General features: G+C 48.9%; 5 protein-coding genes across 6 annotated transcripts; 2 read left to right on the top strand and 3 right to left on the bottom strand.

Moving 5' to 3' along the window:
• Positions 1–12: 12 nt before the first annotated feature.
• LOC108023386 (E3 ubiquitin-protein ligase znrf2) lies at positions 13–6,191 on the bottom strand. Of its 2 annotated transcripts, XM_017092793.3 has the most exons (8): positions 6,129–6,191; positions 4,838–6,061; positions 4,093–4,219; positions 3,916–4,011; positions 3,740–3,845; positions 2,138–2,208; positions 1,918–2,065; positions 13–1,764 (listed from the first exon to the last, which is right to left on the bottom strand). In XM_017092793.3, exons 2-6 carry the CDS (start codon positions 5,342–5,344, stop codon positions 2,151–2,153), a joined length of 894 nt encoding a protein of 297 aa, XP_016948282.1. In that variant the 5' UTR covers positions 5,345–6,061; positions 6,129–6,191; the 3' UTR covers positions 13–1,764; positions 1,918–2,065; positions 2,138–2,150. The 2 variants fall into 2 exon arrangements, with proteins under 2 accessions (XP_016948282.1, XP_050746466.1); XM_050890509.1 differs by having other exon boundaries at positions 4,838–6,171.
• Positions 6,192–6,594: 403 nt separating this feature from the next.
• On the top strand, positions 6,595–10,336 carry LOC108023595 (TATA element modulatory factor). The gene is made up of 5 exons (XM_017093200.2): positions 6,595–7,399; positions 7,467–8,976; positions 9,043–9,319; positions 9,384–9,611; positions 9,674–10,336. Exons 1-5 carry the CDS (start codon positions 6,838–6,840, stop codon positions 9,890–9,892), a joined length of 2,796 nt encoding a protein of 931 aa, XP_016948689.1. The 5' UTR covers positions 6,595–6,837; the 3' UTR covers positions 9,893–10,336.
• LOC108023596 (chitinase-3-like protein 2) lies at positions 10,119–11,798 on the bottom strand. Its single transcript, XM_017093202.3, has 2 exons — positions 10,786–11,798; positions 10,119–10,718 (listed from the first exon to the last, which is right to left on the bottom strand). Exons 1-2 carry the CDS (start codon positions 11,688–11,690, stop codon positions 10,340–10,342), a joined length of 1,284 nt encoding a protein of 427 aa, XP_016948691.1. The 5' UTR covers positions 11,691–11,798; the 3' UTR covers positions 10,119–10,339.
• Positions 11,799–12,089: 291 nt separating this feature from the next.
• LOC108023742 (uncharacterized) lies at positions 12,090–14,327 on the top strand. The gene is made up of 2 exons (XM_017093379.3): positions 12,090–13,315; positions 13,745–14,327. Exons 1-2 carry the CDS (start codon positions 12,235–12,237, stop codon positions 13,834–13,836), a joined length of 1,173 nt encoding a protein of 390 aa, XP_016948868.1. The 5' UTR covers positions 12,090–12,234; the 3' UTR covers positions 13,837–14,327.
• An 87-nt stretch (positions 14,328–14,414) lies between these two features.
• Positions 14,415–15,258, bottom strand: LOC108023271 (uncharacterized). Its single transcript, XM_017092556.3, has one exon. The coding sequence runs from the start codon at positions 15,198–15,200 to the stop codon at positions 14,538–14,540; it is 663 nt and encodes a 220-aa protein (XP_016948045.1). The 5' UTR covers positions 15,201–15,258; the 3' UTR covers positions 14,415–14,537.
• Positions 15,259–16,017: the final 759 nt, after the last annotated feature.

The following is a 16,017-nucleotide window of genomic DNA, read 5'->3' as shown; positions in this document are numbered from 1 at the left end:
GGGAGGTAGACCTTTGTGGTTTATATAATCACTCGTTTATTCTCTAAAGTTCTCCATGTTCTGCTTCCGCGTTACTTGACAATCGTTAGCCTAAATCGTTTTACTTGCTCTATTCGCTTTGGTTGGTTATAAAAGTTCAAATATTTTCGTGTTTCTTCTGATTTTTCTCTCTCTGCACTTCGATAAGTTGCCAATTTGCCATCGGGATACAAAAACCATTTCTCAAATATAACCTATGCGGGAGATTTGCATGCGAATGTGGCGCTTTCGCCTTTATTTCGGAGTGAAATCGGTTGTGTCCCCGATCGCTCGATGCAACGCTATAGTTATAAAGTTACAATCCATATATATATATATAATATACATATACAACGCTCTATAGATGCCTGGTGTAGGGGTGTATATCTGTACAGTACATTAAAGTATATCATTTACAAAATAGTTCTTACGTGCTGCCGCCGTCGCTGCTGAGGCTCCGGCTGCTAAGGAAACTTTGGCGGATCGCCGAGGCGGTGCTCGCTGCGATCCGGATATATATATGTATCGATGAGCAAGGATAGCAAACATAGTGGTAGTGATTTACATACAATCGGTAATCAGTAATCAGTAATGATAATAAACGCACAGCTTCTAGGTGACTCATGCCCTTGGCAAGCGATGCAGCGGTTGCATTTTGTTGCAACTCTTCCGCTGAATCGTTTGCAAGCGGCTTACAATGTCAGCGGATATCGGATATCGTTTATATGGCCGGTTCGAAGCTTTCGACAAGTGAAGAAACAAAAAATACAATCGGATTTGTCCTCAGCTTTCGTTTGACCAGAACTTCACATTGGCAAATTACAAATAGTGGTGAATATTTCAAATATTTCTCATTCGATTTGCGTCAATTTCAAAATGTAATTTTCTTCTTTTGTTTAAACAAAAACACAAACAAAATGGGGATAACAAACATGGGTATAAAAAACTAACTAGCCGTAACTAATGGATAAACACAAAGAGAGTTGATAGCGAATTGCGAAACAAATCCTAAGATACATCGAAAATGGAAAAAACCTTTTTCTATCTTCGTTACTTTTCATTCTTACTGAAGTTTGTTTTTTTGTTTTTAAGTTTTTTTTGGTTGCTTTGCTTTCGTTTTCTCTAATTTAGCATAATTATTAATAGTACTTGTTATTGTTATTTTCTTGTGTGTGAGTGTGTGTTCTCCTTACGCTTGTGTTTATCCTATTTTAGTCCTGTTTAAAATAATAAATACATACATATACATTACAATTACAATTACATCATTATCCATAGTACAAAATATAAAATTTAACATCACATTGGTTGACATTCTTTTGTTGGTTGGTTGGTTGCTTCGCTTTACAATCATACTCCTCCCGTCATCAAAATCTTCTGGTTGCTGCTTCTTGTTGTAGTTTTTGTGGGTTGGTTGATTTCGTTACATAGATCAATCTTTTATTATATTGTTATTGTTGTTGTTATTAATATTATTATGTGGCTGCCAGTTTAGCATTGTAGATTAATTTGTTTCACTTGATTTGTGTGAGTTTGTTTGGGTTCCATCAGCAGTCGATCGGTCGGTCGGTCGCTCGATCGCTCGATCGCTCGATCGCTCGGTAGGTCAAGTGATCGATGGCTCGATCCCACTCTCTAGATCAGCATTTTGTGGCATAGCCTCTCCCATCCTCCACCTCAATCCTATATTATCTACGCTCCACGCTCGTTTAGTGCCAAGCTCCAGCTCGTCGCGATGGTGAACAGCTGGAAATGTGGGATATTAATGATATGAGTGGGATTCAGCTTATCAGAACTCCACAAGGAGTCGTTGCGTATCGTATGATATCATACATTTTGAACTCTCCCCTTGGAGTTATGACTTTAATGGTCAAATGGCTGACTTGCTGGCCCACTTACGTGATAAGTTTTTGGTCACTGGGCCTGGGACCTCCATCCCAACCCAGGATTAGACCCTCCTTCGCCTCGCGTCCCGCTGGCCAGTTTCGTTCCTGCTCCATACCCCTCCTCGCTTGCATAACGCACCACACAAACAACTCGGCGAGCTCTGCAAGGACGGCAAACAGAAGTCTCAGTTTGATTACAACATCCCACAGCACATGCCAATTAGGGGACTTACCTGGCGAGGATTACTAATCTCCAGGATGCTCGGGACAGGAGCGATTCACCTCAAACCAACGGTCGATGCATCTACAGTGGATCAGAAAGCAAACGAATTGTAAGTATGCCGTTGACGTTTAGAGAAGAGGAAGGTGGCAGTGCAGTCCCCATCCTGTGAGCATACTTATTTTTGCATCTGTAGCCCCAGGGGGAGGTGAGTTAGGTGCAAAATTCAAACTAAGGCACTCCTCAATTTTTCGCTATTGACTCTTTGTAGTCTATCGCTTTTATTTCGGCTTGCGGTCTACGGGGTTTGTGGCAGTTCGCTTTCCCCCTTAATGGTCACTCTCGTGATTACTTTAAAGATAAGATACCCAAATCCCTACTGAGCAGATTTACAACCGTTGGCTACAAAAAGCTTCGCAGATAAGTTGAAAGGTAAAAACAAAAGTATTTTGAATAAATTTATATTAATTATAAAATATTTGTTAAGCATTTTATGTAATATTTAAATGTTCTTATGGGATTTCTGGTTATTGTAATTTTTTAATCTTTCAAAGTCCTACTAAAATTTACTAAAACCATGAAATGAGAATTATAACTTAACTGGTTTGAATAATTCTTAATTTTTAAAGTAAGTTGAGGTTTTCAATACTATAATAATGATATTATAATATCAAAATCGGGATCCTGTAGCTAAAGATATGGAATTTGGAAGTTCATTTTAGGGTTCCCATTCTGGAAGACCACTGAAAATACGGCAAAAATCTGACACGAAAGAGGGCTAAAATTTTGACCCTCTTGAAATTGAAATATTTAAATGTAGAATGTTAGAGAATTCAACCACAAACTCAAAGAGGTATCTCACATGAAAATATGGGTCCAATTAACTAAGTTATGGAATTTGAAAGAGCAGTTTCAGGGTTCCCATTCTGAAAGCCATTGGAAAGTACGTAAAAATGTGACATGAGAGAGGGCTAAAATTTTGACCCCCTTGAAATTAAAATATTTAAATGTAGAATGTTAGAGATTTCGACCACAATCTCAAAAAGGTATCCCTCGTCAAAATCGGCATCCTATAGCTAAAGTTATGGAAATTAGAAAGGCGGTTTTGGGTTCCCATTCTGGAAGACCACTGAAAATACGGCAAAAATCTGACATGAAAGAGGGCTAAAATTTGACCCTCTTGAAATTAAAATATTTAAATGTAGAATGTTAGAGAATTTAACCACAAATTCAAAGAGGTATCTCACATGAAAATAGGGGTCCAATTAACTAAGTTATGGAACTTGGAAGTGCAGTTTTAGGATTCACATTCTGAAAGCCATGGGCTAAAATTTTGACCCTCTCTAAATTTAAATATTTAAATATAAAACATTAGAGATTTTTACCACAAACTCATAAAGGCATCCCTCGTCCAAATCGGGAACCTATACCTGAAGTTATGGAATCTAGAAATGCAGTTTTTAACCCTTAACTCGGGCTTTCGATATTATACCTATGATGATCTTGCAAACCTTCCCTTTCTTCAAACTCATTCTGGGTTTTTACTAACCCAACTCTTAGTGTTAGTTCTAGTTCTCGCTTTATAATGACCTTGCAAGCCCCAGTTTGGACTCACCCTTTGTGATATATGCAGAGGCATGGCAGCCGAGCGATGGTGTCCCCCGGACTCAGGTCTTCAAGGCAGATGACGCATTCGCCCTTGGCGTCCGACAGAACGTCCTCTGGAATGCGAGGCATTGGTGAAACATTAGCAGGGTTATTCTGGGGATCAGGAGCGTGTAAACAGCATACCGTTATATGAGAGTCGTGGTTTCGTTAGGCACATGACTAAGTGGCATTCAATGTCGTCCGGCAACACAAACTTATTGCACACGGGGCACTTGATACCTGCAAGCATTCGGGAGATTCGGGGGGTATTTTAGACTACAGTTGCAGATCGGACCGTCGCGCGATGGTACGAGGGCTCACCATTAAAGGACCAAATGTGCGATGGAAGCGAGGTGGCCGTGTAGACACGGCCTATCCCGTTGGCGGAGGTGGCGGAAGCGGCCAGGGCGATGCTCTCGGCGATGTTGCCGCCGGTCATTGACATGTCCTGCAACGGGGAATTCGAGGGAAGAGTCAGTAAAGAGCGTACAATAGGGGAACGCCTTCCTAAGATGCAAGGAGACGGCAAGAAAAATGCATTTTCAAGACTAAAAAAATCAGGGGTTAGTGGTTAGATCCCTTTTAACGATATCTATAACTAGAGATATATGACTGGATACAGTTTGGAATATATTATATACTATCTGATAATAAAATATATATTTTTTGTTAGGTTTCATTATTGCATTATTAACTGATAAATCTATATTATTTTTTGGATATATAATTTATATTTTAACATTTAGTAGCTATACTTGAAATGAGGGCTAGAGACTTCATTGGCCTTTGGATTATTCAAATGTTAAGTGATAAGAATATAAACTACTAAGTGACTTTTAGTTTAGTATATTACTTAATTTGGGATTAATACTGGGAATAAATAATATCAAATACTATATCCTATAGTTCCCAAAGCGAACCAAACTAAACCAAGCTCTCCCCTGACAAATAACCCTCCTGACCTTTGGATTATCCAATTGCTGAGCTAAATAGCTACACTATTACATGTCACATCGAGGTCTGCTGGCTTAGAGGGCGATCCCCTCCAGGATGCCGGCGCACTCACCCTTATGGAGTCGCCCAGGGTGCGCCTCTGCTGCATGTAGGACTGCGTGGCGGATCCATTGTTGTTCCCGGCCGCCGGGAAGCCGCTGTTGCTGTTCGCATTGGCGTTCCCCGACACGGAGACGGAGACCCCGACGGCGGGATGGCCGTGCGCCGCATGCGGATGCGAGTGCGGACTGCTGCCGGACGAGGTGATCGAGCCCTGCTGCTGCTGCTGCTGCGACTGCTGCTGGATGTCGGGCACAGAGCTGAGACTCCGCGCCCGCTGGCGGTCGATGGACGTGGAGTTCTGGTTGTGGTACACCTGCAGGCCGGGCAGCGTGCGCAGCAGATTGAACCCCTGGCCGGCGGTGTCGCTGCCGCTGCCGCGATTCTGGCCGGGATTCGAGGGCTGCTGGTGCTGCTGGTGCAGGCCCGAGTCGGCGGCTCCTGTCGAGCTGCTCGAGAACGTCCTGGAGCGAGGGCTCTGCTGGCCGCTGGTCGCCGGAGTGCTCGCCTTTTGACCCATGGATGAAGATGCTGCTGCTGCTGTTGCTGCTGCTGGTGATAGTGCGACTCCGCTCCTTTGTCCGCCTCCTCCCCGGCCTCTAGCTCCTCATCCGCCTCCCACTCCTCCTCGGCGCGTCCTCTTTGTCTGCTCCTTCGCGTGCAGAGCGGAGCAGACAACAATAGCAAACAATGCGATGTGCGATGTGCGATTTGCGATGTGCGGATGATAAATGCGGTCGGTTTTTTGTCGCTCGGATGATAAGTGTGTGCGTTGGTGTGTGTTTGACCGAGTGTAGGTGCTCGCTGGTGTGGCTGTGTGTGTGTGCTGCGGTGCCTCTGTGTGGGTGCCAAAAGTGCGGGTGTCCGGGGGCGGGGGGCGAGGGGCGGTGCTACGGGGTGGCAAGGACGGGGGGCGGGCGGGCGGTCGTTCGGTCGTTAATCGGTGCGTAGTTGAGTCGCGATTGTTATTGTTGCTGCCCCCTTACACTGCAGCGCCCGCGGACCGAGGGGATGCTCCGGGACTGTGGGACACTGGATTCTCTGGGACTCTGGACGCGGATGCCGCCACTGACCGCTGGCTACTGGCCGCTCCTGCTCCTGCAACTGCAATTGCCTCTGCCACTGCCTCTGCCACTGCCACTGCCACTGCTCCAATCCAATGCTGCGCGGTACGCTACTGCTGCTGCTCTCGCCGACTAAAAAATAGGTGTGACGCGACACGACGCTGCTGCCCAATCTGCCTTGATTACACTCTCAATTTAAATGACCGTTTTTCATATTTTTTTTATTTTTTTATACATTACATTAAAAGAGTTTCTCGATATCAACAGAGGCGTTAGTCCAATTGGACGGCCAATCGATTGTCGTCGGCTGGTATTCGCCCTGCACAGGTATTTAGCAAGGGCGCAAACCTCGTTGGTTGGTATATTTTGCGTCTAAGAAAAACTACAAAATAAAAAATACATATAAAATAATAATTTAATTTTAATAAAAGTATGTAGTTAAAATGATGTTTTCCTCTTCCTAATTGTTTGTTGTATTCAAGTTGTTCATATTTCTAAATTAAAATGTTTACAGAAACTATATTAAAAGGCCCCTTTCATTTTCTCTTAGATATTTAGTATTGACACACTAAAAAGTATTTTCATTTGCTTAAACAATAACTTTACCTACTTTACCATAAGAAATATGGCTACAATTCAACACCTATGTTCACTGTAGCGAGCCCGCACTGTGGCAACCCGCCAACGGTCACACTGCAGACTTATCGATAGCATTAGGATTATTGGGCTGCTGGAAACAGAAACACAATTCCAATTGGATCAAAAACAAGGAGTCGCCACAAATCCACGTAAAAGCTGGGATTTGCATGTGCCCCCGCGGAGCAGGAGATCGCAGCAGGAGCAGCAGGCGCGGCATCGGGACTAGGACTCACTGCGCCCACCCAACCAACTGCGGCGACGTCAACAATATTGGTACAGTGGTGACTGGGCTTGGGAGACCGCAGCCACAATGAGCTGGTTCGAGAAGGCCAAAACGGTGCTGATTGAGGCGCTGGACATCCAGGACGACGACAGCAAGGCGGCGGAGAAGGACTCGCCGGGGGCAGGGGCTGCGGCCGAAGGTGGCGCCACAACTGGGAGCACTGCGTCCGCGGAGGCAGCGGGCAGCGGCACCGCTGCCACGCCCGCCTCGGACACGCCCACTTTCTTTGACAATCCGCATGCCAACGAGATGGTCACCATTCCGCCCACGCCCACTTCCGTGCCGGGGAGCAGCGCCTACGGCAAACGTCAGTCGGCCACCTCGGATTCGGTGGATCTACTCTCCTCCCCGACGTCGCCCAGCGGCGAGGAGCCGTCGGTGGCCAAGCGCATGTCCGAATCCTCGCTGGAGCTCATCACGGCCACCACGGCCAGTGAAATGGAGATGTCCCCGGACACGGAGCCCTCCCTGCCTGACAGCATCGTGATCATCGCCAGCAACGACACATCCGACAATGCCGAGGGCGATGGCGAGGATGATGACGACGAGGGCACGCAGCTGGAGCGGCACATTGAGGATCACCTGAATGGTGTGTGCAATACCAGTCTTTCCCCCTGAAAACCACTTCTAAAGACACCTTCTGTTTTCCCCTGCAGACTCGACCAAAACCATGAAGGCTTTGGTCCTCAGCGACATCCAGACAGCCGGCAATGCCGACTCCGATTCCACGCAGAGCTTCGAGGACATCCAGCTGCAGATGAGCCACAAGGGCAAGTCGCCCGCCCCCGCCAAGCCGGAGGTGGTGGACCAGAGCTACTCGTCCACCTCGTCGGACATCGAGATCATCTCGAATCCGAACGGCGACTCCAGCACCAACAGCACCACCACGCGCACCAGTCCGCAGAAGTTCAAGGAGCTGGCCGGCGTCAAGGTGGGCCTGAAGGCCAAGGGACATCACCGCGAGCCCTCAGAGATCTCGCTGCTGTCGGAGGACTCGCAGTCGGAGCTGGACAAGCTGGTGCAGCGAATCAGCGAGCTGAACCAGGTGATTGAGGCCCGGGAACAGAGACTCCTGCAGTCGGAGCGCCAGAATGCCGAGCTCCTGGAGCGGAACCAGGAGCTGCGCGCCCGCGTCGAGGCGGCCGCCAATAGCGCCAACAGTCCGGATGCGGCGGATGCAGTGCAGCGTCTTTCGGCGCTGGAAAAGAAGTTCCAGGCCAGCATTCGCGAACGCGATGCCCTGCGCATCCAAATGAAGAGCCTGCGCGATGAGCTGCAAAACAAGATACCCAAGGATGAGCTGGCCGAGTGCAACGAGATGATCGCCGGCCTGCAGTCCGAGGGCGAGAAGCTGTCCAAGGAAATCCTGCAGCAGTCGACTATCATCAAGAAGCTGCGCGCCAAGGAGAAGACCTCGGACACGCTGCTGAAGAAGAACGGCGAGCAGATCTCGCTGCTGTCCAGCGAATCGGAGCGCCTGAAGAAGTCCCTGGCCGCCAAGGAGGAGATGGAGCGCACCCAGATCGAGGCGGTTTGCCGGATGACGGCGGAGAAGAAGCGTGTCGATGAGGAGAACGCCGAGGGGCGCAGCCGCATCGAAGATCTGCAGTCCAGGCTGGCTGCCCTGCAAGCCAGCTTCGATGGCCTGAAAGGGGATCTCCAGAAGCGCACGCGCCTGGAGCAGGACAGCCTGCGGGCCGAGCAGCAGGAGTATGTGCAGCAGGTGTCTGATCTGCGCGAGAAACTCCGACTGGCCGAGCACAGCCTAGCCAGGAGGGAGCAGCAGATGCGCGAGGAGAACCGCCAGCTGATGCAACGCCTCGAAGCCGCGGAGCTGCGGGCGGAGAGCTCCACGCAGGAACTGGGCGCCACCACCACACCGCTGATTCGGCAGATCGAGTCGCTGCAGCGCACGCTGGACCAGCGCTCCGCCGCCTGGAACCGCGAGGAGCAGCAGCTGCTCCAGAAACTGGACGACTCGCAGGTGCAGCTGCGCTCACTGCAGCAACTGGAGTCTGTGCAGGGCGAGAAGCAGGAGCTGCTGCGCACCCGTTGCGGCCTGCTGGAAGAGAAGCTGTCGAGCGCACTGATGGAGGCGGAGGCCGCCAAGATGGCACTGCGTCAACACGACCTGGAGGCGGACAGCAAGGAGAGCGATCACAAAAAGTGGGTCTACATATCTATCCGTTCGATTTTCTTCCTGTAATACCAACTGCCTTATTATCCCGACAGGCAACTCGGCCAGCTGCAGGAGGAGCTGAGGCAGCAGCAGGAGCAAATAGCCAGCCTGGAGCAGCAGTGCCAGCGGCAGAAGGCCGAGGCGGAGCAGAGCAAGCAGCCCAGCCGGCTAACCGTGGAGGCGGTGAAAGCCAGCAGCGAGCTGCAGCCCCAGTTGCAGATGCAGCTGCCCAAATCCCAGGCGCCGCTGCGCTCCTCGCCACCGCTCAGCCTGGCGGATGACAGTGGCTCCAACGAGGAGGCCCTGGGCGGCATTATCGACTGGCAGGCGGTAAATGGCGGAGTCCCTTTGATTGTATATCCTTTTTAACTGTTTAATTATAATCAAAATCCAGGACGACCTCGATTGCGCTTCCAACTCGGGCCGCCAGCCCTCGGGCATCATCCAGGGCGTGCACCTGAGCTTCCTGGCGGCCAACACCAGCACCCTGGAACACCTGCAGGCCCTGCTGAAGCAGCGCGACGGTGAGCTGACCCACCTGCAGTGGGAACTATCGCGCCTGCAGGCGGAGCGCAGCGTGCTCGATGGCGAGATATCCAACCTGACCATCGAACTGGAAACGGTATAGTAAATTCGCAGAGTGGAAAAGGATATCTAAAGCTTCTTCTGTGCAATCCACCTTAGATGAAGGAGAAACTGCAGGTGTACGAGGTGATGGAGAAGGGATACGAGGACCTGCAGCATCGCTACGACGCCCTGCTGCAGATGTACGGCGAGAAGGTGGAGCGCACCGAGGAACTGGAGCTGGACCTGACCGAGCTGAAGGCGGCCTACAAGCTGCAGATTGACGAGCTGCTGGCCGCCCCGCCGCCCAATCTGCAACGGCCGCCGAAGCCGACATGATTGCCGGAGCGCAGGATCGTCTCCCTGCCCGAGTTGCCATGTCTGCGGCGGACGTGGCCACCGTAACGTACCCCCATCTCCGTCGCCCATTCCCAGTTGCAAATGTATTATGCTTTCTATGCTAAATAGCTACTTACCGGTTAGCCGTGCCAGGCCGGGGAATCCACTTCCACCTTCCCCATCTCAACCCCACACATGTACATGCGAGTTCATACTATGATTTGCGTATGTTGACACCTTCTAGTTATATTATGAATTGATCGATTGTGATAATTTAATTTATACTTATATATACATAAAGTTATCGTCTATGACTATGTACAAAAATGTTTCTGTTCCGAGCAGTTGGCCAGGCGGCTGTGACGCAGCAGCAGCAGCAACAGTATCAGCCTCTTGCAAATAAATCAAATATATATCATGTAATACAGCGAGTAATCACAGCGATTCCTAACTAGATTCCCTTAGGATCTCTTTGACGGCCTGGGTAAGAGGGAAGACCGGCTTCTGGTTGCGTTCCGAGTTTGGCAAGTAGCTGCACGCATTCTTGAGGTCATCGGTGTTCAGGGAGAATACCATGACGCCTCCCAAACGCAGGGACTTTACATAGTTGGCCTTGCAGGCGATGCTGGTGCGGTTTTCGTAGGATATCCACTCCTGCAGGGCACTCAGATAGGGGGAGCAGCTCTCGGCATCGTAAGAGAGTGTGGGCTTAAAGTACTTGGAGGCGCACTCGCAGGTCTCCGAGAGTGTGGTGAAGCCCAGCTGGCCGCATTTGCCATAGCCCGAAGCGGGAGCTCCTATGCGATGGTTTAGGGGATTCACCAACCTGTTTTTGGGAATAAAAAGCTAAATTAGAGGGTTCGAAACATTAGCTAAGGCTTATGGCTACAAACGTGAAGGAGTGTCCGTAGGTGGGCAGACCCACCACCAGTCTCTGCGGCTCTAGACCGTTCTTCAGCCACCACTGCACCGTGTAGTTGATGTTGAACGTGGCCATCAGGGAACGCTCCTGCGCGCGGGCGTAAAGTGGGGCATTCAAGCCCGTAAAGGGTGTATCCTCGCGGTAGAAGTGGAAATCATAGGCCATTAGATTGACGTAGTCCGCGTACAGGTTGAGCTCCCGGATGTCGTAGGCATAGAGTGCGATTCCCTCGGGAGCAGCCACCGCCAGCGAGAGGATGTCACTCTGACGCTTCTCGCGGCGCCACTCAGTCCTGATCTCGTAGAGCAACTGCGAGAGATGCATTCGCTCGCGATCGTAGGCACTCGGGAACTCCCAGTCCAGATCGATGCCATCCAAACTGGGATACGTGCGCAGTATTTCCCGGAGGGAGCGTAGGAACACCTTGCGCATCGCATGGTTGGCCACCATGAGGGCGAATTGCCGTCCACTGTCGGCTCCTCCGATCCAGAGGAGCAGGTGCACCTGCGGATGGGCAGCCCGAAACGAGCGACTGTCGTGCTGCAGCACCTGAATCAGGGAATCGGGCAGGACTATGGTGGCATTGTCCAAAATGGCGGGTCCGATGTTGATGTGGGTGCACAGGTCCCCGGGAACATCCAGAAGGCTGAGATTGTGGGTTCCGTCGCTGGCATAGTAGCACACCAGTCGCTGCTCCACTTGGTCCAGATCCAACCCCTTTTCCACTCGGAGTCCCAAATATCCCCGGTTGATGAACCCCAAAAAGAGGCACAACAAAGACGTCAACAAAACACTCCAGCAGATCAAAGTTCGCAGGCCCCATTTCCGGTGACTCCGCTCCTGGGCTGCGCCCTCCAGTTTCTCGTAGCTCCCCATCTTTTCTGCTGTTCTAGAGACTCACATCTGCGCGTTAATTCATTGATTATTATTATTCTAATGCTGTTATCAAAATTTTATCACAAAAAACAATAACGACCAGGGCTGGTACATTTCAAAAGTGATTCTGGTATTTTTTAAAACTCTTTAACTGCCAGTATTTTTAGCGAAAAACTGACTAAACTTACATTTTCCATACCAATTCGATTTTTATTTAAATTATTAATATTGAAGAAACATAAATTTCCATAAAAATTAGAATTAACATTTTAAAAAATAGCCCTTTCATGCAATCAAGAAGAGATATTATTATATTCCACCACAGCAAGAGCGCACTGTGTTTGGTATTTTCTAACGACCTTGGTGTATCGATTTTTAAGCCGTTATCGATAACAATAACACCACCCGACATCGATATCATATCACAAAAGAAAAATAAATAAATAAAAAAAATAGAATGCTTTGTGCTGGAAATCAACGCTGATTCACTGCGGAACCCCGACCAGACGCCAGCAAACACCCAGCGGAACCGCAGTGGAGCGCCATGGAGGAGCGCCAGGACTACGATCTTGAGGACTATGACCTGAATTTTGTGCAGCTCAGTCGCCAGCAGGTCCTGCAGCGATATTCGGGTGCAGTGCATCAGCTGCGCCGCCTGGCGGACCAGCGATATGCCGTGCGCCCCCTGAGCTTCGACAACTACGTGCTGTTCCAGTACTTCAGGCAGCGCAACTGGCAGACGGGCGTCACGCCCACCGCCCCCCTGATGGCCTATCTTAAGCTGGAGGTACTGCATCACCTTCTGGACCGGCGTCGCCAGATCCTTTGCTGGCTCTTCTACCTAACGCTGCTGTCGCTCTGCGTGGCCGCCTACCGTTACGAGACGACCAGCTCCACGAATGGCCAACAGGAGCGCGTGGTCCAATCGATGGTGTACCCCGGGATGCGCATGTGGCGCCGAATGACCATGCCGCTGATCCAACGATTCCCACAGCTCACCGAGCTCTACGACGAGTCTTGCCTGATGGGCAATCCGTTCTATCAGCTGGAGGACCTGAGCTGCGGGCCGTGCGCCGATGTGGAGAGTGTCTGGCTGGAGGCCGAGGAGTGCGGTGGTGGTCTCCCCGCGGAGGATCATCAGAGCCAGAGGTGCCATCAGCCGGAGGGCTCGCCCATTGCCTTTCGCAGCAACCAGCTGGAGGCCATTGACCTGAGCCACTTCTACAACATCTATGCCAGCAATCATCAGATCTTCCAACGCGATGCGTACCGGGTGCTCTCCACCAACCAGGATGTGCACAATCTGGAGGACCTCTTTGGGCAGTTCAACAACAGCTGGACCCAGCAGGCCCACAATCTGTGGCGCTGCAATCGCATGCTGCCCGCGAGACTTCTGCGTCCCATTTTCGCCCGGCCAACCCGTTTGCCCAGCATGGGCGTGGCCTTGGAGCGTTATGTGGCCATCGATACTGCCCAGGCGCCGGCCTACACCTTGCCGGAGACGGAGTGCCCCAATGTGTACGTCCACCAGGCGGTGGGCACGAGGTTCATCATCCTGCGGCCCACCAGTGAGTGCCGGCACCGCTGTCGCACCCTGTCCCTGCGACTCACCCAGTCCTTTGTGCGTGAGTATCGTCCAGCGGGGCGTGTAATTGGGCGGGGAGGTGGTCCACATGAGCAGGCTTCTTTCAAAATAAATGCAATCACACAAACTCAAACAAGCTAACCGATCTGCTTGCACCGAAAAGAAGAGTTAGAGTATGCTTAATGTCTATGGATCCTCTGCTAGGCCAGGAAATCAGCTCCGATAAGGCGCTAATGTCCAGATAAGATCTTGATGATACGATATTTTTAAACACTAATCGGTAATTGCAAAGAGGTGCTCCAGAGTGACACCATTTTGGATTTATCAATATATATGATGGGCGTTGCTGTAGTTGGGTCAATTATGATTTCTTTCTAAGTGGGTTCCGACAGAAAGACTATATACCTTTCGATGCGGGACTTCCCCTTAATTGAGCTTAAATTTTAAACAATTCTCTCTTTGCTTGCAGTCAGCTACAATTGGTTGTACTGGAAACCGATCTCTGCGCCGGATCCCATCTCGGAATCGCTGTCCATCAGCCTCATCGGCTCCTACTGCTAGAGGATACAGTTTCAGGTGCTGATACTGAACCTGATCTTGGTCCCACTTCCCTCGCTCCTAGCTTTAAGCGCCATACACAACCACGACTTTTACCAAGCCAAAATTAATTTACGAATTTTGCCGCTCCCATTGGATAAGCAAGCAAAAGAAAAACAAATAGGCCCGAAGGAAGCTAGAAGCTGCCTTCGTCTCTGATTTCCTAGAACCCACGGTTCAGGCCATCGGCTCAATTCTTCGCCCTGCGTAATCCTCAAGCCCTAGATCGTAAGCCTTAGTTTAGTTCAACAGTTAACAAGCTCCTGGCCGCCGCGCTTCATCCTTGTGTTCGTCGTTCTAACCATTTTGCATTTAAAACCTTCGGCTCTAAGTTCTGTTTACACCAACTAGCGTAGTCAACGAAAGCGATTTTGTAAATATCCATTGCCAGACTTGAGTTTGACTTTGTGTTTTTGCAAAAACTCACGAAATAAAAGATACCTAATATATGATTACGTGTTCCGAGTATTGTTTACTTCCCTTAAATCTGAAAAGCCCGCTTGTTTTTAAGAATGTGCCGGAAATAGAATTAAAGAGCGCAGTTTTAGAGATTATATATGATTTATTATCACTTTATTTTTATAATACATACATTTAACAATGAGCTGGGAGTTGTATTTCACAAGGTAAGGACCTATTATATAAAGCTTATCTATTTACAGAGTTTATTGACTGGCCTTTCGCAGCGCATCGAAATAGGAGCCGGTTATGAGGTCCTGCTCCTGGATGCCCAGCTCGTTGGAAAGCTTCTCGGCGATGGCTTGACCCTCCTCGAGGCTCTGTTCCGGTCGCAGGCACACCTCCAGCTCCATGAAGTGACCCAGATCCTGCACCTCGTCCAGGTGGATCCGCGTCTGTCCGTGAAGGAATAAATGGCGCCGCTTTGCGAGGACACCAAGAACTCCGTTCGACTGGCGAAGGATCTTCTCGAGCACCTCCGGCTCATCCACCTCCGTCTTGTTGAACTTGGAGAGCTTGGGTCCGGCCACATCCGGGCGGTCGTAGAAGACCAGTTGGGAGCGAGATGGCGCCTGTAGGTAGCGCAACTTGAGGCGTCCACCGAGCGGAGATTTGAAGAACACGTCCCGCTGCTCAATCAACTCCGCGTCCCGGCCACCGCCCAGGGTTCTGGCCAGGATCAGGCGCTCCTTGAAGCCCTCGGCTCCGCCCGGAATCCGGGCCTTCACCTCCACGTTCCGCTGATCCGTCGGGGAAGCCGCTTCGCACATGGTTTCAATTTTAGGACTCTTGTTATTTGCGAAATAGCGGCGATAACCGATAGGCAGAAGTTGCAGCGGCGACCAAAGGTGCTTTTGATAAGGGAACATCGCGTTGCACTGTTCTCACCGATCAACTCAAGTCAGTTTGATACATATCGATAAAGAAAAAATAAGTTTTTTAGGTTTCTTCATAATTTAATTGGATTATGTTTTTTTTTACATACAAAATTTATATATTTCTTATTGCTATTTGACAGGGCTTGCAACACTTTTATATTTTTAACAACAAAGGAAATCGATAACAAAAAGCTGTTAAGTGAGAACGCTTTAATATAGTTTTCGCTTTGGCGCCACTTTTGAAAGTTCCTACTGCATTCTTGAAGGGCGGGAAACTTAAACTGTGATTTGTGTCTTTGGTCGTGGTATGTGAATATATTGGATTACTAGTTTTAGAAAGTGGATTATAGTGAATTTAAAACTGCTGTATTTCTATCTTAATTTTATTTAAAAACGAGTAATTACAAGTCTCCACTAATAATCAGTTTATGCTTATTTAGATGGTATGTAAATTGTGACTTTGACTTTTTCTGCTTTTCTTATAAATATCTAGTAATTATAATTTTAATATTTAGTGAAATGCTTTTTATTTTTTTTTTACCAAATGCGAAACAAACACTGTTTTTAAAGGTTCAACAAAAGTAGTTTATAGATCTGTATCATTCAATAATTTATAAGTTTCTGACATGGAAAGCAAAGAGAGGTTAGGACTCAGGCTTATCGTTAAGTCCTTAACACGCCATATACCTTTACCTTTATACTTAAATATATGTAATTAAATATATAAATAATACATATAAATAATATGTGAATGAGCACCCAGTACCCAGGTACCGTTTGAACAAAGAAAGTCCAACAATAAGGAATT

The sequence above is a fragment of the Drosophila biarmipes genome, chromosome X, assembly GCF_025231255.1.
Source record: "Drosophila biarmipes strain raj3 chromosome X, RU_DBia_V1.1, whole genome shotgun sequence".
In the NCBI taxonomy this organism is placed as follows: Eukaryota; Metazoa; Arthropoda; class Insecta; order Diptera; family Drosophilidae; genus Drosophila; species Drosophila biarmipes.
The sequence above is the reverse complement of the archived record's forward strand: the minus strand, read 5'-3'. Positions and strand labels throughout refer to the sequence as shown.

What these genes read in the sequence shown, in the direction of transcription:
- LOC108023386 (XM_017092793.3), bottom strand. Translation starts at nt 5,344, where the DNA reads ATGGGTCAAAAGGCGAGCACTCCGGCGACCAGCGGCCAGCAGAGCCCT. An exon ending in ACCACGACTCTCATATAACG is followed by an intron (nt 3,846 to 3,915) that starts GTATGCTGTTTA and finishes CTCGCATTCCAG; the next exon opens with AGGACGTTCTGTCGGACGCC. An exon ending in CTCTGCATATATCACAAAGG is followed by an intron (nt 2,209 to 3,739) that starts GTGAGTCCAAAC and finishes GATCCACTGTAG; the next exon opens with ATGCATCGACCGTTGGTTTG.
- LOC108023596 (XM_017093202.3), bottom strand. Translation starts at nt 11,690, where the DNA reads ATGGGGAGCTACGAGAAACTGGAGGGCGCAGCCCAGGAGCGGAGTCAC. An exon ending in ACCTACGGACACTCCTTCAC is followed by an intron (nt 10,719 to 10,785) that starts GTTTGTAGCCAT and finishes TCCCAAAAACAG; the next exon opens with GTTGGTGAATCCCCTAAACC.
- LOC108023595 (XM_017093200.2), top strand. Translation starts at nt 6,838, where the DNA reads ATGAGCTGGTTCGAGAAGGCCAAAACGGTGCTGATTGAGGCGCTGGAC. An exon ending in AAGGAGAGCGATCACAAAAA is followed by an intron (nt 8,977 to 9,042) that starts GTGGGTCTACAT and finishes TTATCCCGACAG; the next exon opens with GCAACTCGGCCAGCTGCAGG. An exon ending in TGACCATCGAACTGGAAACG is followed by an intron (nt 9,612 to 9,673) that starts GTATAGTAAATT and finishes AATCCACCTTAG; the next exon opens with ATGAAGGAGAAACTGCAGGT.
- LOC108023271 (XM_017092556.3), bottom strand. Translation starts at nt 15,200, where the DNA reads ATGTTCCCTTATCAAAAGCACCTTTGGTCGCCGCTGCAACTTCTGCCT.
- LOC108023742 (XM_017093379.3), top strand. Translation starts at nt 12,235, where the DNA reads ATGGAGGAGCGCCAGGACTACGATCTTGAGGACTATGACCTGAATTTT. An exon ending in ACTCACCCAGTCCTTTGTGC is followed by an intron (nt 13,316 to 13,744) that starts GTGAGTATCGTC and finishes CTTTGCTTGCAG; the next exon opens with TCAGCTACAATTGGTTGTAC.